Source organism: Ochotona princeps, chromosome 14 (genome assembly GCF_030435755.1).
Source record: "Ochotona princeps isolate mOchPri1 chromosome 14, mOchPri1.hap1, whole genome shotgun sequence".
In the NCBI taxonomy this organism is placed as follows: Eukaryota; Metazoa; Chordata; class Mammalia; order Lagomorpha; family Ochotonidae; genus Ochotona; species Ochotona princeps.
The window spans coordinates 2,577,241-2,603,161 of record NC_080845.1 but is presented as its reverse complement, the minus strand read 5'-3'; the positions used below and the strand labels follow the sequence as shown (position 1 = coordinate 2,603,161).

Here is a 25,921-nt window from a genome sequence, read left to right as displayed (position 1 = left end):
CTGACATGGCCACACAGCTCACGACTTAGCCTCCAGCACAACAATTCAACCTTGGCAAGGTGCAGTGACCACAGCGGGGCCTCACAGTCTTTGGGGTCGGGGAAGATGACACCCAGGTTCCTTGGCACGGAGCGGGTTTCTCAGGATGCCCACCACGGCAGCTGCTCGAGCCTCCTTTGCCGTGATAATCAGCAGTGCCTCCACACATTGTCGAATGCTCCCCGGCACCTGCAGGCACCCCAGAAAGTGCCTGCATTTTCTTCCACGCCTTCTCTTGGAACACCCTCGAACCGGGCGGCTGGGCACTTCTGCTAGCAGAGCTCCCTGAACTCCAGGGAGAGTCTCAGGTGTCCCCTCATGCTCGCCTCACCGACCCAGTGAGAGGACACACGGACAGTCTGGTTCTGCCAGCTATTTAAGCGACCTCCATGACTGGCACAGATCAAATCTTCTCTAATTTCTCATCTCTGACCTGGAATGTAGATCGGTGTGGCAGACTGAGTGCTTGCCTCTGCTCTGACCTGACCTTACGGGAAGTGATGTGTTGTGACTGATACTTAGATTTCTAAGACAGTGAAAAGAAGCAGCAGCATTGCGAGACCTGTTAGGACAGTTTGGTGTCAGGCAGACTGCCATCAATCTTGCTGACGTGACTCTGGCGAAATGCTCAGGCCACCTCTACAGACACGGCAGGGTCCTTTCCAGAAACATTTCCACCTGTCAGCAGTGCTAGAAAGACGAAGTGAGAGCACACGCAACAAAAGCACCAAGCAGGGAGCCAAGAAGCAGCTTGCTCAGTGCTGGCCACAAAGGGAGTCACGAGCTGGCTGTCGCAGTAAGGGGGCACCACAGTGGCCATCCATGTCTAAACGTCATCAAAGCAGCGGAGCAATTCAAGGGCAGGACAGCTGCTGCTGGGCGGGGGAGACACCCGCTCCCCAGGGACCCACCGGACCACCCAGAAAGGGGCCCAGTCGTCCGCCCGGGCACCACGGTGCTGGGATAAACTCTCCCTGTGACGCAAGGCCCCTTGGTCTGCTGCCTGCCTGATGGTGCCCCAGTCACCACCCAGCTGGACACAGTGATATAGCAACAGTTTTTTTCCATCCCCAAAACCATGGCCCAGGGTTCTGCAGTAGAAGGCAAGGCAAACCCAACTGTTCTTCACATCACACTGACCTTCTGCCTTTGAGACCTGGAAGCCACAGCACTGGTGGACATAAATTCTACTGCCTGCTGCTCCAGATCCAAGGGGCTAGGGTAGCCCTCTGGTAGAAATCTGTCTGTTGCCTCCTGGAAGAGAGGAAACCTGGATTCCTACAGAGCTTCACATGGCCATTTTAGGCTGAGGGGAGGGATGAACGAAAACAGCTGTCTCAACAGATGCGGTGGCCTGGCCCTACGAAGGTCACTAGTGCTGGGGGGAGTTGCTGGTGGGCTCCCCAGGGTTGTCACATCTCACCCCCCGGGTCCTATGGCCAAATGATGGACATCTGGAAGTCACACACTTCTCTGTGCATGTGTGCCAGGGCAACGTGGGGACCTCTGGGGTGGGAGGCAGCTTCCGGCTGATCACAGTGTGCTGATGAGGGAGGTGTCTTACGTGAACTGCGCTGGCCTTCTGAGCCTGACCCTGGCGAACACACGAGGCACACCCCAGCCAACCTGCTCGCACCTCACACCCCGCTGCGACCATGCACTCAGACGCAGCCCCAGCTCATCCTGCTGCGAGCAGGTGAGGCTGGGAGGAGCGCCCGGGGAGCCAGCTTACTTTGCTCACGGGCTTGTCCACAACCTTCACAGACACCTCGGCTGGCTTTCCCTTCTTGGACGGGGTCCTCTTGATTTTGGGCGAGTGGAATTTGTCCTTGAGCTTCATTGTGAAGGAAGAGAGGTGAGAACGCTGAGAGTCTGCAAACACAGAGGGTACTGACAGTTAGAGGGCATGCCGGGAGGACGGCGAGGCCTGTGCGCCTTTTGCGGGAAGGACAGTGACCCCAGAACAGTCTCTTCCCTGACAAAAGGAAAGAAAAGAAGGATCCATTCACACACCTCTGCTTATGTTCCAATTTTTAAGAAAGATTTACTTATTTTTATTGCAAAGTCAGATTTAAAGAGAGGAGAGACAGAAAGATCTTTCACTCAGTGGTTCACTCCCTAACTGGCTGCAGAGACTGGAGCTGAGCCAACCTGAAGCCAGGAGCCAGAAGCTCCTTTCCAGTCTCCCATATGGGTGCACGGTCCTAAGGACCTGAGCCATGCCCCGCTGCTTTCCCAGGTCACACGCTGGGAGCTGGATGGGAAGTGGAGGAGCCAGGATACGATATGGGATCCTGGCATGCAAGGCAAGAATTTAGCTTACTGAGCTATCACGCTAGGCCCATGTGTTTTGATTTTCACAACTTCTACCTAGGTTAGGTTATTCAGGACTGTGGAATTCATGGGCAGTGAAAACGGGTACAGAAAAAGAATTTGCAAATATTTCCCCGTGTCCTGACAGAGTTTGTACCATGACCTCACCAATGGCCAAGGAAAATGGCTGAGAACAGAGAAGCCAAGTGGAACCATAAACTCTGCTATTGAAGAACTGGAAAGGAAGCCCTTTTCAATCGACCTGCTGTTCTCCGGCCGAAGGAGCAGCAGCGAGTGAGAGGAAGCTGAGAGTGAGCTAAAGGCAGGATGCTTAGAAATACTCTGGGTCAGGGTGGCTGAACCTGTTCCCCTAGGCTCAGGGGCAAGACCAGAGTACTTCTTCTCACTTCTCCCACTTGATTTGCTTTGGAAATGGAGGTTCTTTGGGGGCAATTAGGCAAGAAAGAGAAATAAAAGGGAAGTTATTTGTAGATAATATGACCCTGTATACAGAAAATCCCAAACAATCCACTAGAAACCATCAGTATTAACAAATTCAGTGAGGTCACACAATATAAGACCGAAAAGCTGCAAACCACCCCAAAACCAACTGCATTTCTATACAGTAACAACGGCCATTCCAGAATTTGAAAAGGCTTCCATTTACAATATCATCACAAATAATATTTAGGCATGATTTTAACAAAATAAATGTAAGACACTCTGTTAAACAACTAAATATTCATAAAAGAAATTAGGGGGGTGATGTAATTAGAGCAAAGAATATTCTATGTTCAAGAATCAAAATGCTTAACACTATTAAGATGACAATCCCCACCAAACTCATCTACTGATTCAGTGTAACCCTTACTAGTAAGCTTCGTGGGCAGTTTTTGCAGAAATTGACAGTAAAATCTTAACATCAGTAGGAAATATAACAGACCAGAATTAAAACATCTTTAAGAATGGCATACCATGTTGGAGAACTCACACTTCTCAATGCTGAAGCCACAGTAGTGAAGACGGAGTGGTACTCACACACAGAGACACAGAAATCAACGGATGAGAAGAGCTGAGTCCAGAAATAAACCCACGTATTCATGGGCAACCGACCGCCAGCGGGTGCCCAGACTAGTCAGCGAAGGGAAAGAATTGTTTTTTCAAAAAATGGCCCGAAGGGCTCATGTGGTACAGCAAGTTAGGTTGAGATCTGCAACACCAGCTTCCCATGCGTGTGAGTTCAAGTCCTGGCTGCTCCACTTCAGATCTGGCTGCCTGCTAATGTGCCTGGGGAAGCAGAAAAAGATGATCCAAGTGCGTGGGCCCCTGCATCCACCTTGGGTGCCTGCTGTGCGTGGGCCCCTGCATCCCCCTTGGGTGCCTGTCTTTTTTTTTTTTTTTTTTAAAGATTTATTCATTTTATTACAGCCAGATATACAGAGAGGAGGAGAGACAGAGGAAGATCTTCCGTCCGATATTTCACTCCCCAAGTGAGCCACAACGGGCCGATGAGCGCAGATCCGAAGCAGGGAACCTGGAACCTCGAACCTCTTCCGGGTCTCCCACGCGAGTGCAGTGTCCCAAGGCTTTGGGCCGTCCTCAACTGCTTTCCCAGGCCACAAGCAGGGAGCTGGATGGGAAGTGGAGCTGCCGGGATTAGAACCGGCGCCCATATGGGATCCCGGGGCTTTCAAGGCGAGGACTTTAGCTGCTAGGCCACGCCGCCGGGCCTGGGTGCCTGTCTTTGACCTGGCCCAGCCCCAGATCAATGTGGTCATTTGTGGAGTAATCAGTGGATGGAAGCTCTCTTTCTATCCCTACCTCCCTCTTTGTAACTCCTTCAAATAAACAAACAAATTCTTTTAAAAAATGGCACCACAGGGGCCAGTGCTATGGTGTAACGGGTTAATCCTCTATCTACAATACTGGCATCTTTTATGGGTGCCAGTTCAAGCCCTGACTGCTCCACTTTCAATCCGGCTCCCTGCTTGTGGCATGGAAAAGCAGTGGAAGACGGCCTAAGTTGTTGGGCCTGTGCATACACACAGGAGACCTGGAAGAAGCTGGACTGGTCCTGCTCTGGCTGTTGTAGCCATTTGGGCAGTGAACCAGTGGATGTAAGATCTCTTTGTCTCTTTGTAAGTCTGTCAAATAAAAATAAATAAATAGATCTTTGACATAGACACAGAGAGACTGTTCATCGGCTGGCTTCCAGATCAGACACCCATGACAGTCATGGTGAGGCCAGGCCAAGCCAGAGCCAGGGATTCCATCCAGGTCTCCGATGCAGACAGCAGGAACTCAAGGACTGGAATACTGTCTGAGCATTCCAGGTGTGCTGATAGAAAGTTGAGTTGGAAGCAGAGTAGCCGGGGCTCTGCCAGGTGCTGTGACGTGGAACGCCTAACCAGACGCACAACAATACTGTCTCAGGGCAGGCATCCTAACTGCCAGTCAAATGGCTGTTCCAAGACTACTTTTAAAAAGATTCACTTTTTTTTTAATCAAAATTATGAGTACATGGTTTATAAAACTCAGAGTAGCAAGAATAAAATAAAGAACACACGTTTTATGAAGTCATCATTCTTTCCAAATCATACCTAGTGGTTCCATTTGAGTACTTGGTTAGGAAGTGCTATCAGAAGTCACAAGAAATACTTTCTCATGCAGCTGGAAACTTACACATCACACAAACAAAACTTTTCTCTGACTTTGAATATGAAAGGAGTAAGAATATGGAAATTTACTTGTCTTGACAAGGCCAGAAACAAGCTCTCATCTTCCGCTGCAGAATAATGCTCTGGATTCTAAATCAATTGCTTGTATAATGAACCTGTTATCAACGTCTCTGAATATTGCCAAATATACAATCATTTGAGTATTAATCCAGTCTCTAAAAATCTTTTAACACGTGTAAAACTCTGGAAGGAACACAGCATGTTCTACTCGAGTTCTTCAAAGGGAAGGGATATTTCCCTCAAAGGAAAACTGCAAATCTTATCACAAAGAGGGAAAAAGAGGCAGGCATTTGTTTCCTCACATTGGCTTCTCAACCATAACCTAGCATCATCTTCCTAGACCCCTCCTGACCAACCACTGAACGCAAGCATTAAATCAAATGGCGCAGGAGTGAGGATTCTGTGTCTTCAAATGTAATTTTTGTTTTGGCTCCAACTTATGTTTGACAAATACTTTTAAACAGTTATACACCTGTATTTCAAGATGGAAATTCTTAGTATCTCAGTATAACTGGATGACCTCATCCCACTAGGAAAGAGGCCAGATTCTATTAGGCTGTACATTGGATGGAGAGGCTGCCTGGTATTGGGGCTGTGCCCACCGCCAGCAGGTGCAGCGACACAGGAGCCGGTCCCCAGACCATAGATTTATTTATTTTTATTGGAAAGGCAGATATACAGAGAGGAGCAGAGACAGAGAGAAAGATCTTCCGTCCAATGGTCTACTCCCCAAGTGGCTGCAATGGCCAGAGCTGTGTTGATCTGAAGCCGGGAGCCAGGAGATTCCTTTGGGTCTCCCACATGGGTAAGGATCCCAAGGCTTTGGGCCGTCCTCGACTGCTTTCCCAGGCCACAGGCAGGGAGCTGGATGGGAAGCAGAGCAGCCGGGACACGAACCAACACCCATATGGGATCCTGACGCGTGCACAGCGAGGGCTTTAGCCACTAGGCTACTGTGCTGGGCCCTGCATTTCTGTGGCAGTGGTTGTGACAGTCCAACGAGACCCTGCCTGTGGACACTGCAATAAGCTTCTGTACGTAGCGGAGTGCCTGGCATAGGGTACCTCTCAGGACAAGGAACTAACCTAACTATACAACTAGATGGATAGTAAGGTAGACCAAAATCTTGTTTCCCAACTGCTCACAGATGTTGGCCGGGTTATCCTTCAGCATTAATCTTCCAATTTAACATCCTGAACGAGGCAGGACCTCGCATGGCCCCACTCTCCTCTACCATTAGCACTGAACTAGGAGTGTCAATTCGGCCCTAGGCCTGGCTGTCGACCCCGCTCTTTGGCTCAGATGCTCCTTCTGTACTGACCTGGGTGCTGCCCTTGTCCCACCCTCTAACACTGGTCCTAGGAGCCCCTATGAGACATGTACAGGCCCAGGTCTTGAGCAGGATGCAACGTTAGAGCGATCGACTATGCCACAAAGCTTCTGCTGTGCCAAGGAAGCCGAGGGCAGGGAAAGACAGGCAGCCACACACAGGAGGGTCCACGTGGTTCCTTGGGTGGCCAGAGACAGTCAGAGCCACAGGCTACGTGAGTCGGCGTCCACTGTCTGCACCATTAGCTGGCCGAGGAGCTGGCCAGAGCTGGCTCTGCCATTCAGACCACAGTGGAACTCAACAGGTGAGTGAGGTGGTGTGGTGGTCACCAGAAAGTCATCGGGGCTCCTGCAAGCACAGGAGGCCAGCCCCGGTCGTGACCCAGGGACTAGTATGCTTACCTCAGGATGTAGATTATCTCCCCATCTCTGCTCGGCCAGCCCCAGCCCACAGTTCTAGTCTGAGTCGGTGAGGGGAGCGCCTGGGATTCAGGCCAGCATTTAAGGGCTGCGAGATGCCTCCCAATAAACCTCTGTCCTCAGGGTACTTCGCAGTCACACAGCAGCCAGCTCTAGTACAAGAAGTGACGGATGAGCCAGAGCACAGAGTCCTGGCTCTGGGAAGCAAGGCGCTAACTAGGGGATTTGGATCGGAGCTTGTTTGTTTGTCGTCTTTCTGGAAACAATGGGTGAGCAACACGAGGCTTGGAGCTGGAAGGGAGCAGGCAGTGGTGGCCACAGGAAGCCTGCCTGTCGGGGCCCCTTTGCCCACAGCTGAGGGCAGGCACGCATGCACACAATTTTCTGAGTGGGGGCAATGCCAAGAGCTGCTCCTCCCACTGCCGCTGTTCCAGCTAGCTTTGCCAACCACTCTCTGGTCCCGTCCGCTTAGACTTAGGAAGTTACACTTCACATTTTACAAGTGTGTCTTCTTGTAGACTTTGTAGTACTGGAATTAAAAACCAAACATCTTAAAAGACGGCATACATACATGGCAAGCATACTGTGGCGGTATTGCGGGCCTGGTTCCAGCCTGCTGCAATGAAGGGAATGTTGCAATGAAGCAAATAACTTGAATCATTTGGCTCCCAGTGTATGTAACCACTGTTCACATTGTACTGAAGTTCAGCAGGGGAGCCACACCACTACGTCCTTCAAAATGTATGCATACTTTAAATTTCAAAAACCAAAAATGCTAGTGATAATCTGAAATGTTGGAAAATGGTGATTTGCTTGATGCAGGGTTGCTACAAACTTTTGTTTAAAAAAAAACATAAAATTAGGGCCCGGCGTGATAGCATAGTGGTTAACGTCCTTGCCTTGCACGCGCCAGGATCCCATGTGGGCGCTGGTTTGTGTCCTGGCTGCCCTGCTTCCCATCCAGCTCCCTGCCTGTGGCCTGGGAAAGCAGTCGAGGACGGCCCAAAGCCTTGGGACCCTGCACCCATGTGGGAGGCCCGGAAGAGCTCCTGGCTCCTGGCTTCGGATTGGCTCAGCTCCAGCCGTTGCGGCCGCTTGGGGAGTGAACCATCGGATGGAAGATCTTGCTCTCTGTCTCTCCTCCTCTCTGTATATCTGCCTTTCCAATAAAAGTAAACAAATCTTAGAAAAAACCCCATAAAATTATCAGTAAAGAAACAATGCAAGGAGATGGGAATCATATCCACACGCCCCCCATTAGAGCTGTCCAACAGAACTTTCTTTTTTTAAGGCAAGTTACAGAGAGGCATAGAAGAGAGGGAGAGGGAGAGAGAGAATATTTTCCATCTGCCAGTTCACTCCCCAAATGACTGCAATGGCTGGAGCTGGGCCAATCCGAAGCCAGGAGCCTGGAGCTTGTTCCAGGTCTCCCTATGGCTGCAGAGGTCCAGGCACTGAGCCACCTTCCACGCTTGCCCACGTGCCTTAGCAGGAGGAGCTGCTGGGACTCACGTCGGTGCTTAAGTGAAATGTCAGTGCCACAGGCGAGCCTTACAGCTATGCCACCACCCGGGCCCCTCATACCGAACCTTCTGCAAGTGGAAATGGTCTGCATGCCAACACACCAACCACTGAGGCCACCAAGCATCTGCATGTGGCTGGTGGCCACCCAGCCGGGCAGTGCAGCCCTAGCAGCAGAACTGCCGATTCCCCTGAGGCCGCCACGTGCTCTGGCAAAGTTGATGGGAGCCACAGTTGTCCCGTGTTGCAAGTGAACCTTACATACATGACAATGCTGCCTGACTCAGCGGTAGGTGTGACACATAACCACGCCAGGGCGTGCCTCAGGGCTGTGGAATCCCACACACTCCCTAACACTAGCGTTGTCCCTCCTTGCTCCCGGCAGTAAACACTGGCTCATTTGCAGTTCTGCTCTCATTTGCAGTACTACAGAGCAGGGTCTCACACATGTCTTCTGGAACATAGACACGAACTCTCTGAGTAGCAGTGCTGGGTTGTAGGGTCTGTTCAGGAGGTGAAGCCCCAACCCAAAAACATCCGAGATCGGAACCGCTCTGAGGGCCAACATGAGGCCACACGGGAGAACAACACGAAATGCAGACTGCGTGATCAAAATACTGTACGACATTCGAGCTATGAGCATAAGCTGCATTTGAGACAAAGTTCAATTTCCCATTTAGAATTGGGTATCAGCTCCCAAGATATTCACTGTGTATTCGCAAATATTCCAAAACGCAGGCTCGGAAACGCTTTGGCTCCAGGATTTTCAATGAGGGATGGTCACCCTGTACCGTGTTCAATCTTACAGATATTGCCAAATGATTCTCTGCCTTTTTACACCCTATAGGAAGGTTAGGAGACAACCGTTCCAACTCACACAGAACCTTCCATATGGCCATGGCTAAGCCAAGGGAACAAGAACCCGCTTCAAGTACAAGTGCCATATGCTGGAGTACCGTGGCCCAGCCAATCTGTGGAAGCCACTTGAGAGAGTTCGTGGATGGCTGCTCAGAGGCTGTCACCCCGGGGACGGACTCCGCTACTCACCAGCTCTTCTATGGCACTCACACTCCCTGTCAAATGCAGCCGCTTCTCAGGCCGCCCCGAGGCCACAGATCTGGCTGTTCGATGAAGATAAATATCGTTCTCTGAGTGAGAGGGGACAGGCCAGAGCTCAGAACCCCGTTACAGAGTCATGTCCCAATGTGGCACCAGGCAGAGCCCCCACCACATGCCCGTATCTCACTCTCATATTTCAACCTGCCGTGCAGTCAGCCCAGCCCACAGAGATCCCGGCCTGGAGGACAAATGTTGAGGCTGGCTGGCCTTCTTTCAGATGTCCCTTGCAGGAACAGCTGGGATCCCAACTTAGCAGCAGTTTCTGAAAGGGCTTAGCTTTGTCCTGGGTTGGGCGAGTCTGGAAATGCCCAGTGCACAAAGCCAAGGTCATGGTGGACGACACTTTGAAGAGGCGCCAAAAGGACAGCAGGTGCTCCTGTGAAACAATATGGCCGTCCGTTTCTCATGGCCTACAGTGTGCTGGCCTTGAGCGCAAGCCTGGGGAGAGTCATCCAACACAGGCACGTGTGAGCAGGACAGCGGAAGAACTTGCCAGCCAGCCACCGCTCAGACGCTCAGAGCCTGCTCCTTGGGGGCAGAGGCTGCGAGAGGAGTGCTGGTGAGCCTGTGTGAGGAGAGCAGAGCCAGGGGCCCGACGCACAGCACACGCCTGACGCACAGCACACGCCTGACGCACAGTAGCCAGCCACTGCCTTTATCTGATCGCATTGCTAGGCCTCTGCCAACACCTCATAAGGCAGACGCTAAAAACAGCCCAGCTAGCAGAGCCAAAAGCAACCTGATGTTGCATTTTTTTTAAGAATCTCCACGTTAAAAGAGCCTCTGTCTTACTTAATACAGAGCTATTCATGTCAAAATAGAGGGAAAACAGTATTTGAACTTGCGCAACACTAAAGGCTCTTGTGCCATGAAAAGAAATGTTTATATTATCTGCTTGTTCTGAAGTCTATGGAGAGCTTCGTCATACCGTTGGGGTTTTTTTTGTTTTTTTTGTTTTTTTTTTTAAAAAATAAAGGTAAAACAATCCCATTAAAAGGCCAAAACACTTTAAAAAAAAGGGGGGGGTGAACACACACATACACAGATCACACAGAAAATAAAAGTACTAGCTTCACAACCGGAAGAGCTGAATTTTTCTTTTTTTTTTTGAACTTAGCAACACTCTGAGGGTATTTTCCTTCGTAAATACAATGTTTGACTCAAGTCTTCTTAGAACAAACTGGGGGTGGGGTGGGGGATCTTCAAAAATTCACATAAACTGAAAATAAAAGATAAGCTCCATTGGCTGCAAATTTTTTTTGCAAGTCATGAGAACCTGCTGTTGAGGCTGTCAGTCACCCCTCGCTCCTTAAACAAGGCCACGGCCATGCACTCTTGTGTACGCTCTGTGGGCACGCAGGTGACAAACTCCTACATGGAATCTTTAAGATTCACTTATTTTAAATTTTAACTATTTCAGTGGCAAGAATGAAGGCAAAGGGAGAGAGAGGAAGAGGGGGCGGGCAGAGAACAAGCGAGCCCCCATCCACTGTTCACACCCCAGATGCCTACAGTGGCCAGGGCCTGAAGCCTTGAAACTCAATCCAAGCCTCCCACCTAAGTGGCAGAGAATCAATCACTTGCGTCATCTCCTGGGGACTGTGCAGCAGCAGGAAGCTGCAGCTGGGAAACCCAACCCAGGCGTAGACAGGGTGCAGGCCTCCTGCTGGGCCACAGAGGACAAGCACTGGACATGGCCAGTGGACATGACCAGTGGGGACAGCTGCAGGGCAAGCCAGGGCTGCCAACCCAAGAGGTGAGGTGAGCAAGGGGCTGGGCCACAGACCCTACCATCTGTAGCTGTCAGACTCGCCTTGAATGGCGTTCCAATCCAACAGAACCACCCTTTCGCTTAATTTTATCACTGGTCAGGATTACAAACAGATTGAAACTTAGACATTCAGCATGATAGCTGAATGACTAAGTATATGAGGAGTATTCAACTCCATCTGTCACCAGAAAACAGTAAATTAAAACCATAAAAAAGACACTCATAAATACACCCCTGAAGGGTTACAACGAGAAAACAAGAGACCCCAAGGCTTGCAAGGAGGAGCCGGGGCTGCACACTGCTGGTGATAGCCAGCCAGCCGCTGCCACCGTGCTGCTTAAAGGTGCAATACTCCAATGTCAGGGGATGGCAGAACAGGTCAACCGTGGCTCTTTCCAAAGCAAATCCTACATTTCATGAGAATGGATAATGTGCAGAAACACACAGGACAGAGCAAACTCACCGATGGAGAAAGAGCCACACACAAAGCATATTCTGAATGACTGCACTTAGGTAAACATAAGCACAGGTAACATTCATCTGTTATTATGGAAGGCAGGAGAGTGGTTAGGCTGCGGGAGGGTTGGGAACTGCTGGGGAGTGCGAGGGAGTAGGCACAAAGAGCACCCCAACATCAACACAGAACTCTACCTGCAGTGAGTACCCCACAGAAGCACTCCACCTTCAGTGAGTACTCCCCACACACTCCACCTGCAGCACCTCCACCCTCCTGCACCTGCAGTGAGTACCCCCAGCTGCAGTGAGTACCCCACAGAAGCACTCCACCTTCGGTGAGTACCCCCACAGACACACTCCACCTGCAGTGCCTCCTCCCTCCTGCACCTGCAGTGAGTACCCCCAGCTGCAGTGAGTACCCCACAGAAGCACTCCACCTTCAGTGAGTACCCCCACAGACACACTCCACCTGCAGTGCCCCCTCCCTCCTGCACCTGCAGTGACATCTCCCTCTCCCAGCCCAAGATACCCATTTCCCCAGCAATCTCACCTCGTGCCCACTGCTGCTTTGCACTGTGGTGCTGACTTGTGGTGGATTTGTCCCTTACGTTAGAGCCCAAATTCTCATAACCCCACATCCTGCCCCAGATACTCCCACATTTCTCTGCTTCCCTAAATGGCAAAACTCCTTCAGAGACATGGCAAGATTCTTTGCAGAACTTACTTCCTTTTATTTTCTACTCCCTCCCAGCATCTCATTTTGAGAAAAATTCAAAGCTACAGAAACTTTGAAAGAATTCTGTGAAACAAAAACCCACAACCTTTCACCTGGATTCACCAGCTGTCGGAGCTGCCACATCGGTCTCCCCTCCTCTTCCCTCTCGGCGATCCATTTGTTTTTGTTTTTCTCAAACCAAGGGAAGGCTGCAAACACTATAACACTACAGCTCTTAAATACTGATGTTTTTTTCCCCTAAGAACAGGAGAGAGACCCAGAAGTCCAGCCAAGAATTATATGTTTCATTTGGTTGTCAAGTCTCTTGAATGTCTTTGAGATGTTACCAACACTTGCAGAGTGCATGCCAATAGGGTGTGTGGGGTGGGAAGCGCCCGAACAGGAATTTATCTGTGCCCTGACCTTAGACCCAGGCAGAAGAGATCTGCCAAGAACAGGGCCAGTGTGGCTTGTCACTCATCAGTATGAATCTGCTCGTTTGGCTGAGGTGATGCCTCCCGGCTTTGTCCTTGCAACTAACCCACCATCTCCAACGTCCTTCTCTTACTCTGCTACACCTGGTGGCTAGCGTTTTCCCTGTCCCAGATTGCTCTGGTATCTTTGAGGACCTGGCTTCTCATTTTATCGTTCCTTTGGATATTCAAATGTACAGGAAACCCTTTCAAATTAGTTATTATATTATTGATGTATCTCCATCATTTTTAAAACATTTCTTTCTTAAAAAAAAAAAAAACTATTTGAAAGGTAAAGTGAGAGAGAGAGGGAATCCTCCATCCACTGGTTTACTTCCCAAATCCCCAAACGGTTACACTGGCCAGAGCCAAGCCATTCCAGAGCCAGGAGCCACATTCCTGTCTCCTGAAGTGGGTACAAGGGCCCAGCCTCCTGGGCCATCCTCCATTGCTTTCCCAAGTGTACTAGCAGGGAGTTATATCGTAAGGGGGGCGGCTGGGACTTGAACCAGCACCCATGAACCCCTCATTATGCCACAATGCTGGTCCCTGAAACTGTGATCAATTTCCCAGAATCATCCTGTACTTTCCCTACCCGTTTCTTAATGGGCCCTGGCACTTCTTGATGGGGAATGGCACTGGGGAGTCCAAGACCAGGGCATTAGGTGTGCTCCCCCGCTAGATCGTCCCTGCGTGTGTCCTTTCAGGGAGCACAGCAAGGAGACACAGACATGGTCCAGTCAGCAGCAGATGCACACACAGCCTCAGGTCACACTGCCTGGTGACACTGCAGTCCTCCTACACTGTGTACATATATTCCATGATGTTTGCACAATGACAAAATTGCCCAACACTTCTCAGAACACATGCCGGTCACTAAGTGACCTCTGACTGCATATTTGTATTTTTAAATTGTGACTGCACACTGCTACTTCCCACTGCAACTCAATCCCAGTGGGTTCTTGCTTTGCCCACGGCTCCATACCCTTCCATGCTAGCAAGAACTGTGACTCCCAACACCCAAATACCTACCTACTCATTGGCTTCCCCCTACAAGAGCCACACAGCAGCTTCAGAACAGCTCCATGAACAAAGCTGTAAGGCAGAGCTCAAGGTTTCCTTGGCTGCCTGCATCCTTGCAGGAGCGCGATGAGGAGCTCACAGCCGGAGTGCTGCACCCAAGAAGCTTGAGTCCATCTTTCAGTGTGGGTTCTAGCACCACCTGATACACACCGAGGCTTACTTGTTTCTAATAGTCAATTCCAGGGACTTTTTTTCATGTGTAAAACACAGATTTCAAAAGTGAAAACATTCTGGCTGACGCCCCCCTTGCTTGTCTCTGTAGATTTGAAGCAACTTGCCCACCCGCACTTCCTCATCTTCCTTCTGAACGTGGAAGGTAGGCAGATGAGTCGGAGTTAAGGAGACACACCGTGATTGGAGAGGGACGCACGGACACAGACGTGGCAGAGACCGGGGCACAGGTGCAGCCCCCAGGAGGCCCAGGCACTTGGCACCTGAGCGGATTCCTGCACACAGCTGTTCATGACCTTCCTGGATGGCTAACAGGCAGCTCCACACCTGAATTCCTAAAACGTCTTCCTCATCCTGCTTTCACTAGGTCTTGGCAAACAGGAAAGCTCACCTTCTGTAACCAGGCCAGAGTTCCCACTGCTCTTTCCTGCAGATCCCAAGCAGCCCTCGGCACTGCCTGCCAGCTCTCCACTAAGAGTATCTAAGTTTGTTCGGCTGTAAATAACTTGTAAAGCCATGAACAGTTGTTTCAAAACACGCATTTCCCACAGACTTTCTGAGAGCCCTGCAGACGCATGACCTCAATACCTGGCCCAGGTTGGCTCTGCGTCTCCCTCGCTCCGTGCCTGCCTGCGACAGCAATGGGATTCTGGGGAGGGCATCGCCCACTCCTGCTGCCCAACAGCGCCGCCCTGCTGTGTGCTTCCCTCAACCTCAGTGCCCCAGCCCTCACTCACACACGTACCTTTGGGGGAAAGCCCTCCACCGGCAATGCAGTTATGACGGGGTAGGCAAAGTTTGTCTGGGATTTGATATTGGCAAACTCAGCTGGCTCTCAGGAAGCGCCATTCTTTAAGCGCCATCAGAAAACACAAATGACACTGTGGCCGCCATCTACAATGGCTTTTAATGTTCAGAATTCTGGGGAGAAAAAAAAAGGCTCAATTTACTAGTCCCTTGAAATTCCAACGAGGATTCAAGGCTTGTTCGTTCTGGAATCTGGCACTCAGCGTGATAAGGGATACATGGTGGAGCGAAGGATCTGGTGCCTTCCTTGTGGCACAGGGTGTTAAGCTGCTGTCTGCAATGCTGGCATTTCCTATGGGTGCCAGTTTGAGTCCTGTTTGCTCCACTTCCAATCCAGCTCCCTGTTAAAAGTGCCTGGGAAACAGAAGATGGGAAGAGCAGGACAGAGTTCCAGGTTCCTGGTGTCAGCCAGGCAGGCTCAGCCCTGGCCAACGCAGCCATTTGGGGAAGATGAAAGATCTCTCCTTCTCTCTGTAGGTCTGCCTTTCAAGTGAATCAATCAATCAATAACTAACTTCAATAATAGCTTCTTACCAAACACACAAACAAAACTTCAATGTAGCAACTAACAGCAGGGCACTCAACGTCCTGGAGATGTGCTGGGACAGCCTGCTTGGTTTTTCACGTCACTCCAACACACGAATTGTGGATGACTCACCGGGAACTTCCTTTGGTGGGGTGCTCTGGTCTGGGCTACTTGGGTTAACAGAATGCTCCAGTCACTTCCGGGAAGCAGATGATAAAACCAGTACCTCCCACCCTCCTCTTCCCAGTCCCTAGGGGATGGCAGACGCCCTGGTCAGTACTATGTAGGAGAAAAATGATGTAGTTGGAGAATATCAATTGGCTCAGCTGAGAGCAAACATTATCCTTTCAGGATGTAATTACTATAAAAGCTGCCCCCCTTTTCTTTCATCCTAGTCCGGTGTGGACCCGATACTTCCAGCATGTCTCACTGCTGGTATTACTGGGCTGGACAGTGCGGGGCGTCACCCACGGTGCTGGGCCAGAATCAGGACCCTGGCTCCTGGGGGGTGGGAGGACAGCCATGGGGCATCGTTTGCATGAGAACAGCTGATTGGATGCCATTTGTGTGAGAGCAGTTGGTTGTATATCATTTGAATGAGAATGACTGACTCATATACAAAGAGAGGTGCTTCCTCCCAAGGCAGGGACACAGGAACTAGCCGACCAAGGCAGGAGACTCCCTCTTGCTGTTGAGATGTAAATGCCTCAAACCCTCCTCCCTCGTACGCCCCTCAGTCCTTAAAGCCTGACGTGTTAATAGATCAGTCTGTAAGTCCACGTGTTATTCTTGACTCCATGCACCAAGCTAACTGCTGCTGGACAGCGAACACGGGAGACCTCTGCAGAGCCTGCGCAGGGGGGGGGGGCTAGGCTGGACTGAACTGCTTCCGGGTTTAGGTGCTGAGGCCCTGGGGGCAGCAGCTCTGCAGCATCGGCTGTCCCACACAAGGAGCTGTGTGATGTCGCTCCGGTACAGGACAAGGAGTGTCAGATGGGGGGCTGGAGAAAGGGTGCAGCCCAGGCCCCAGGGGCAGAAGGCAGAGTGGAGGTGGTGCAGCCTTTGCCCATTTAACCACAAGAAGTTTCTGACTGCGGAGCTTCCCAGCGATGTAACCCGATCTCTGGAGGTGGGGACCACAACATAGGCACTGGTCCTACTGTCACATGCTACTGCTACAGTGTGTGCGTGAAAGGAGCGACAATGATCTCCACACCTCTGGACAGTCTATGAGTGTGTCCCCGGGCATGTCCCCGTGGCTCTGACGCCGAGTATGAGAGCCCCGTGGAGCCTCATTTCTCTTGTTTGTAAGGTGGGAGTGTCTGCCCTCCCTGCAAGATCCCTGAGCACTGTCCTGGTGCCGAGAAGACACCTGCCACCTCCAACAGGTTGAGAGGTGGACTTCTCCCTGGAGTGAACACCACCACTGAGCAGACTTTAAAGAGAGGAAACCGCCGTAGTGTCACGGCACGGACTTCCGAGGCCCGCCCCTGCCTGCCAGAGCTCTGGAGCAGTGAACCCACACAACGCGCCCTCCCCAGACTCCCCTTGTAAACGGTCATCCCTGGACAGCCAGGCTTCCTGTGTTGGGACCATTAAGTGGTTCAATCAGCCCTGCCATGTGTGGTGAACACCAGGAAGGTGACAGAAGAGGAAACCAAGTCTCAGGAGATGGGAAGGATGTTGGCCAAACAGACATGTTGCACTGCTCCTTCGATCTCACACTAGGGTGCCTGCAGCCTAACAGGTGCTGTGAACCACGCAGAGCCAGCCTGTCCCCCTGGCAAGCCACGGCAAGCGGGCACGTGGTGCTCGCGGGGGGCGGCACAGTGGACAACCACCATCTCTCCTCTTTTCCACGGAGCCCTGCTCAGCGACCCTGAGAAAGCATTATTTGCCAGGCCGCCCTCTGGACTTCCAGAGGAAAACTACACATTCTCATTGCTCACTGAGCACAAGTCACTTATTCATCTGCAGGGTGACAAGAGGAGGAGCTGGAGTGACAACGCTCTGAAAGGGGCATCACCCCAGCAGAGAAGGCCCGGCCAGCTATCGTGGGGAGGCACTGCAGAAGGTCTGCCTTCAGTCGTTCAGAGACCCCATCAATCCTCAGGTGCCCTTTTGCAAAGTGCTGGGGTCAGAAGGAACCAGCCTGGGAGCCAGGCCACCTAGGCGAGGCCAGCCCAGTCAGCTTCCTCTCATGGCGAGGGAAGCAGTAACTCACTTCCCACAGCCGCCTCTCCTCACAAGGCAACTGGGACACAGCGAGCTGAGCATAGAGACCAGAAGAGAGACACCCCAGGGATGATGGCGAGGCCCACCTGTTCCCTCACTCTCCCAGTTCGAGCCCCAGACGCCCAACAGCCTAGCAGGGACTGCCAGAACCCTCACAATTCCGAGGGGAAGCTTTAGAGGCAGAATTTCCCTGAAATTCAGCGTGCTTCCCTTCTAGTTAAACCCATCGGGCAGACAGCTACAAGGCACCAAGCACCCAGTGAGACCAGGGTCTCTTCAAGGAGTGGATGGTAGCAGGACCACCTCCCACACAGAAAGCGTCCAGCGGTACCCAGCAATGGTTCTCCAAGAAAGACCATCTTCACTTGAGCCAGAAAGACAGAGGCTGAGGACTAAGGAACAGACCGGGTGTGAAACCAGTTGTGTGTCCCACCGTCTCCTGGTTTTATAGTGGGAGAAACGCTAAGCCCCCTAAGGACTGACTCAATGAGGTTGAACACGATTCCAGGGCCAAGGAGAGCTCACGTCCGCTGCGTCCCGAGGCAGCATTAACTTCAGACAAGCCGGCCTCCCTGCTGCCTCCCACCCCCGACACACACACAGGGCGGCGGGCCTGGCCAGGCCACCCGCATCCCTTCCCAACCTCCAGCTCCCCTGTCAAGTCTGGTCCAGCCAACTGGCTGTTTATTAGACACGCTCCCAACTTTGATGCCTGGAGAAGCAAGTCACCACAAGAGCAGAAGAAAAGACTTTGTGGTCAAACAGCTTGTAAAAGTCAATCACACCCTTCTGGAAAAGTCCAAGACCGAGCTGGCTCCCTTACTGCAGCAGCACATCAAAGACCCCCGGCCCCCGCGCCAGGACCTGGCCTGGGAGAGACCAGAGTCATGCCAGCACGAGGCTCCTCAACATGGGTGCTACGGGTGGAACCAAGACACTTTGTTTTCCTGTTTTCAATGATTTATTTATTTGGAAGGCAGATTTAAGGAGAGAGAGAGAGAGAGATTTTCCATCTGCTGGTTCACTCCCTACAGGACCTCAACAGCTGGAGCTGGGCTGCTCCGCAGCCAGGCCTTCTGGGCACTCCACACGGTGCAGGGGACCAGGCATTTGGACTAACCTGCTCTGCTATCCCATGCATGTTAGTAAGGAATGCATGGGCAGCGGAGCAGCTGGGACTTGGCCGGAGCCTATATGAGATGCCAGTATTACACGCGCTGGTCCCCACTGAGACACACGCCAGAAGGGGCTGAGGAAGAGCACACATTTCAGACACCTAGAACTGCCAAAGTTGAGCCAAAAAGCAAGGAATGGGCTTTCCTGAAACCAGCAAGGCCTCCCATTCACACTCTGGTCCATGATTGGGAACCCAAACGGCCTCGCAATGAGGTGATTTTAGAATAAAACAGTCATTCCCATTCCTAGTTCTTACAGACTCAGCCAAATAATATTCAACCCCACTCCCAAACTTACCACCCATTCAGAACTCTCCCCAAAGCCACACCACCCCAGGGGGCAACCTGTCTTCCAAATTCATCTGCTTCACAGAGCTCCTCAGAGCAGGCCGCTCAGGCATTTCACAGGGCCAAGTCCCTCACACAGCTGTCCTGGTTCTGGGATGGCAGATCTGCTCTCCGGGATCATGTCTTGCTGTGACCCTCTGAGGCCCGCCACCCGCCCACTGCAGACAGACAAGGTCGAGATCAGAGCCCAGCCAGGAGCCCAGTCTTCTCATCCACTGATTGGAAAGCATGTGCCCACTCACAGAGTAGGCCCTGGGCCCGCCCACTCAAAGGGTGCGGCTGGGCCACATCCCCTTCCAGCTGCTGCCCTGTGCAGGCTGAGCAGGAATGCAGGTCCTGCCTGCAGGTGGCCCCTGAACAAGCACAGGCACCCAGGAGGAGCACAGCCATCCCAGCAGAAGGAATCGAATGCCGAAGACACGAGAGAGGAAGCAAAAGCTTGTGAAAGAAACCTGAGCTGCGTCCAACAGGCAGTGTGGGATCTGGGGGCGGGTGAAGCCAGCGCCGGGACCCTAGAGTCACAGAACTCAGGGAGTGCCTGCAGAAATGGCCCCAGTTATGGGGGTGGATGGATAGATGTGTAGGCTGTCCCCATGCCTCATGTTTTCTACGTATCACAACCCATCAGCAGCTGCCAAAACCGGTTTCAGTGATGACGCAGAGGGGAAAGTATCAGTGGGCACTGTATTTTGTAAGCCCAAATTACACTGTTCTAGGAAACGGACTTCAGTCACAGCCAACTTCAGAGGCTTCTCCCTCTTCCCTGGGGAGTACGGGTGGGGGTGGGGCAACGGGGACCCTCTTCTTTGAGATAAAGAGGTGATGCTGCAGGTTCCGGGATTCCACAGGGGCAGTCGAAGAGGCAAACCCAGCCTCCCACCCCAGGTCTGCGGCTAAGTGAGGACCACACGAGAGGCAGGGCTGACAACCGGCCCAGCAGAGCCCAGGGCATGTATGCACACAGCACCAGGAATCCAAGTCCAGTGTCATCGCTGAGCTGCACACTCCTTGGGTCAGGGCCCTCCAAACTGGAAAATTAATTTGTAAGTGTGGCCGTGGAGGTGACTGGCAGTCCCAGCCACCCAGCAGGGCCGGTCAGCTGGAGCAGAGCTCCTCCCCAAGACCAGGGACTGTGGAGCCCTGTGCTGCCGCGTGCCACCCTCTTGCTGATCTTTGGCAGCAGGGCTTTCTGTGCACACAATGAGGCTCTACAGTGACGAGTGCCAACAAGACAACTGTAAGGGAAATGAGAGTCATAGAGGGCCAGTGTCCACAACCATCTCCTGCCCAAGCAGAGCAGCTTCTGCTCGAAGCATGCCCATCTGGAACTGTGACGAACAGTGCCCTCCCTCTCCTGCATGCTGGGCAGGCATCACCTGTGGGGTGCCTGGCACCCAGGGAGGCAGCCGAACCACACCCACATGGGCTGCATGAACATGTCCCAAGACAGGCGAGGGACTTCAGACACACCACTGCCAACCATTGGAAGATTTCACCCGGCTCTCCCCAAAACCACTTCCTCTGTCAGTGGCAGACGTTGTCTGGTCACAAGAGATGCTGGCACAGAGCACCAACTCAGGAGGAAGCACAGTGCTGTCTGTCCTGAGGGTGTCAGCCACCTGCCAATGAGTGCCAAGAGGGAAAGATCCGGCTTCTAGTGTGGTTCAGTCACCAACTAGTTTTGTTAAGCAGGTGAAACAGAAGTCTCCAATCCTCTCTCTTCTTCGGAACGGAGCAGAAACGCAGATTCCTGGGGTCAGCACCATGGCTCAACTGGTTCATCTCCGGCCTTGCTGAACCGGCACCCCGCATGGGCGCTGCTAAACCCCCTTGCATTTCGGAGTGGGTCCTGCCTTCTGCCTCTAAGGTGCTTCTGCTCTGCCCTGGCCGCGCCAGCCCGCCTGCTCTAAAGACCCTTGTGCTCTGCCCTCTCCCTGCCTGTCATGTCACTGGCTTTATTTCCCCACCCCGTAGCTGGGAGACACTGGGGGCCTTGTGACAGGCCCAAGTCTCAATTTCCACCACCCGGATGTGTGCAGGGCCAGGATCTTTGTCCAAAACTTGCCTTATTCTCCAAAATCAGGCGTGTGCATGTGGACGGGCTCAAGGTGCCAGCATATGAAACACCCCTGGCCTTGCTCCTGATGAAAGGAATAAACCCTTTTTGGCCAATTAAATTACACAAAATGAAATGGAGAGATTCTAGAAGGGACCAGAGGCAAGGGTAGTGTGGATGACAGTTCTCTCCCCTGCAGCTATGTTAGGGACTCATGATGCTTGCAGGCCTTGCATGTAATTCTAGGCACAAAGCAGCAAACACCAAGTGACATTTAGCAGTCCACTTTGCTTTAGGTGGTGTACACAGGAAATGCAAAGGCTGTGCTCTGAGAGCAGGGATGTGGCTAGCCTCCCCTCATGTTGAAAACAGAACTAAAATTAGATTCCTCTCCTGGGCCCCAGGCTCCTACAAAAACATCTACCGGAGCTTTTCCTCCTTGGTCCGAGCAGAGAGGAAAATGCAGCTCGGCTCCTGAGGTGCGGCTGCTGCACGGTGCCCGCTGCTCTCCTCGGCCTGCTCTGCGCCAACCCCGCGGCCTCAGTCCGCCTGGAGCTCCAGGCTCCTCTCTGAGAGCCATGCGTGGGATGCGACCCCTGAAAGCGTGAGTCCTAAGGCAGAGCGCAGGGCAGAAGGCTCCTGTAGGTTAGTTCCAGGAACTTCTGGCACAAGGGGCAGTGTGGCGTGCACACAGCTGCGCCTGCTCTGAAGGGTCCAAGCAAACCACAGAGCCACCATGCGCTCACAGAGCAGCTCTTCCCCTGATGGGAGGTGTTTATTTAGGCAACACTCAACGCATAACAAATATAACAGTTTGAAAGCAAACAGAATCAAAAGCTTAGAACACAAGATTGGCTGCAGTACAGCTCTGAGTTCCCCAGAGGCAAACGTAAAAGTAAACAGGACAGAACTCAACAGAAGAAGGAACTTCTCCCAGGATGCCATTCTGGAAGGCATATGAAGGAGGATATCAAGTAACTGCAAACTGAGTCATTAACTGGCTTTACAAGATTGATCATGTTCTATAAATACCGTTCAATAGCTGTGCTCTATTAAAAAATCAATAGCTAGGGACCAGCACAATAGCCTAGTGGCTAAGGTTCTCGCCTTGTATGCAACGCCGGGATCCCATATGCGCACTGGTTCTAATCCCGGCAGCTCCACTTCCCATCCAGCTTCCTGCTTGTGGCCTGGGAAAGCAGTCAAGGATGGCCCAAAGCCTTGGGACCCTGCACCTGTGTGAAAGATCCGTAAGAGGCTCCAGGCTCCTGGCTTTGGATTAGTTCAGCTCTGGCCTTTGTGGTCACTTGGGGAGTGAACCAGCAGATGGAGGATCTTTCTCTCTTTCTCTCTGTACATCTGAATTTCCAATAAAAATAATTTAAAAAAAAAAAAAAAAGGAAAGAAAGAACACGCCAGCAGTACCCCGTCAGGGGGCCAGCCCCGCTGCCCAGCCCACCTCCCTGGGTGGCTGGGACCCAGGCAACTTGCCCAGCTCAGCATCTTACAGAAGCCAGGGCGACACTGGAGGGGTCTGGAGGTTTGGTTTTACCTCTCCTTCCTGTCTGCATGAGTGAAACTGGGAAGGGTTCAAAGGGCAGTGGTTAACCAGGCCAGCAGAAGCAGGGCCCATCCAAAACTCAGGCAGGCCAAGAACCAGCCCTGCGGGAGAAGCCGCTCAAAGGGCTGCAGGGAACTCCTCTGCCTGGGGCTCACACAGAGAAAGGTCACCCACAGAACTTGTGGACGGAGGCTCAGGAGCAGCCGTGCGAAGGATGGACAGCATGTCTCGAAGAGCTGCCTGCCTTCAGGAGAGCAGCACCGGCCCTGGCCTGCCCAGCCCCGCAGTGGATCAACGTGGGCTGGCAGGGATGGCACCCTGCCTCCGCTGTGACCCTGGAAGCACCCTCGCCATGACTCGCCAGACACAACTTGTCTATCCCCTGGGGGCCTTGCCGGGGCTGTGGAAGGGATGCTTCCACTGCGGGTAAACTGACGCAGCTACAGTGTCATGACAGAGCTTTTAAACCAGGAAGGAAATCAGACGGGCGCGTCCCTCTCGGCCTGCGATCCTGGGGTTGCCAGGCAGCCTGAGAGCCTGGCTCCGTCACATCAGCAGCTCTACAAGCATGGGCGATTAATCTGACATCTTCATTAGCAGAGTGGAGCCGGGCTGAACCACAGTCTGTTGCTAGGAGTCAATGGGAGTAGATATTTTCCTAACAATGAGGCTTTTTTTTTCACACAAGTGACCCACTCCGTGGTGGAGGGGAGGGCGGTTCTGTCGGCCTGTTGTCTTGGCACCAGTCTCCTGCACCTTCTCCCAAGGGGGAGCACTGGCTTCCCACGTGGCCGTGACCTCTTCTAGACCTGGCTGCTCCACTTCTGAACCAACTCCCTGCCAATGCTCCCGGGAAGGCAGGAAGGAGGCCTGAACCTCTGAGTTCCTGCTATACACACGCAAGACGCGGACAGAGTTCCTGGCCCCTGGATTCAGCTTGGCCTAATTATGGCTGTCATGTGCATCTGGACAGGGAAGCACCAGGTGGAAGGTCCCTCTTTTTGTCCCTCCCTCTCTGTCATTGTTTACTTTCAAATAAATAAATATTCCCTGAGTAATTCCCTTTTAACCACCAACATCGACCAACCACATTAACTTCATCACCGATTAATCAATAATGCAACACTTTCATCTTAAGTAACCATTCATATTCTAATTTTTGTGAAATGACTCCAACAGTTTAGGGTCAACTCGATTTTCCTCTCTCTTAACGACTTATTTTTATTTGAAAGTTAGATTTATGGAGAGAGGACAAAGAGAGAAGGAGATCTTCCATCTGGCAGCTCACTCTCCGAATGGCCACAACGGCTGGAGCTGGATGGTCTGACGCCAGAGCTTGTAACTTCTCACAGGTTTCCCACGTGGGTACAGGGGACCATCGTCTTGGGCCATCCTCTGCTGCTTTCCCAGGCAAATTAGCAGGGAGCTGGATGCAAAATGAACAGCTGAGACGAGAACCAACAGTCGCATGGGGTGCGGACAAGCAGGCAGAGTCTTGACCTACTACACTACAACACTGGCCTTAAGTTCAACTTCCTTAAAACAAGATTTGTTTGTTTACTTGAAAGGCAGAGTGACGCAGTGAGTCAGAGCCACCCCATTTGCTGGTTCACTTCCCAAGCAGCCACATTCAGTTAGGACCAGCCCGAAGCCAGGAGCCAAGAACTCGAACCTGGTATTCCACATGGGGGGCAGGCACCCAAATACTTGGGCCATCTTCTGCTGCCTTCCGGGACACTGGATCAGAAGTGGAGTAGCCGAGATTTGAACCAAGACTCCAGTATGGGATGCCTAGCGTCTGAAGTGGGAGCCTGCTGCATGTTCACACTGGCCCAAGCACACCTTCTAAAGGGCAATGACCACCTGCAGGTTCCCAGGGAGCGAGCTGCAGTGTTAAAACAGGCATCTGTGACCAACAGCACAGACTGCTTCAACTTGCCTTTTTCCTACTGCTGCATGGCAAACAGCCCCAACCTTAGCAGCTTAAAACAACACCCGTTTCTCACCCACAGCTTCTGGGGGTCAGGCGCTCAGGAGACCTTAGCTGGGTCCCCTGCAAGGTGCAGCAGAGCATGTGCCTAGGGAAGGATCTGAACGGGGCCTGTCTGCGCCACTTGGCCAGCTTTTGTAGGAAGCTGCAGATACACGGGTGGATCTGAAAACCTGTCCTTTGGACAAAAAAATTCACGGCTTTTTTTTTTTTTTTTTAAGATTTATTTATTTGTATTGCAAAGTCAGATATACAGAGAGGAGGAGAGACAGAGAGGAAGATCTTCCATCTACTGGTTCACTCCCCAAAGGACTGCAATGGCCAGAGCCGAGCTGATCTGAAGCCAGGAGCCAGGAGCTTCTTCCGGGTCTCCCACGCGGGTGCAGGGTCCCAAGGCTTTGGGCCGTCCTCGACTGCTTTCCCAGGCCACAAGCAGGGAACTGGATGGGAAGTGGAGCTGCTGGGATTAGAACAGGTGCCCATATGGGATCCCAGCATGTTCAAGGCGAGAACCTTAGCCACTAGGCCCGAAAGTCATGGCTTTTGACCAAGGAAAACTGCGTTGGTGGAATGTCTGTGCAGTAGTGGACTGCTCTTTTTTACCGTCCCCAAACTTGTGTCGCCACCAGCCCCAGCAGCCCCGGCAGCCCCGGCAGCCCCACCAGCCCAGACCACCCCTTTGTCTTTCTGCAGCTTGAGATGTCACATCAGAGTCCACCAGCTGACCCTTCTTAATCCATATGTAATTCCACATGGGTTTCTCAGGCCAGTGGAGGAACCTGGAGGGTGGTAGTAGTGACGGTTTCCTATTCTGCACAGCCTCAGAAGGGGGGGACCAGCTGCTTGCTGGCTGGAAGGCTGGCGGCCTCCAGAGAGTAGGCTGGCCACGCAGCCCAACCCTGGGAAACCCCTCCCATCGCCTCCACCATCTCAGTCACAGTCCCGTGGACAGTCCAGGGGAGTGGGCTCCATGGAGGCCACCATGAAATCTGCCTGTCACCTGCTACCCAATCACATGGATAATGAAATGCTAACACAACTAGCCCTACCCCCACAGTGCCACGAACAAGTGCCG

General features: G+C 52.2%; 1 protein-coding gene across 14 annotated transcripts in view; it reads right to left on the bottom strand.

Annotated features, from left to right (window-relative positions):
• The window catches only part of RAPGEF1 (Rap guanine nucleotide exchange factor 1), a 111,138-nt gene that overhangs the window by 48,347 nt on the left and 36,870 nt on the right, over positions 1-25,921 (bottom strand). For 9 of the 14 annotated variants that reach the window (XM_058673001.1, XM_058673012.1, XM_058673000.1 and 6 more), the window contains exons 2-3: positions 1,772-1,911; positions 1,180-1,293 (exon numbers count right to left, since the gene is read on the bottom strand). In XM_058673001.1, the coding sequence (XP_058528984.1) occupies positions 1,180-1,293; positions 1,772-1,911 (254 nt within the window). The remainder of the gene's footprint in view (positions 1-1,179; positions 1,294-1,771; positions 1,912-25,921) is intronic. The other 5 variants (XM_058673006.1, XM_058673013.1, XM_058673003.1 and 2 more) reach the window with 1 other exon arrangement.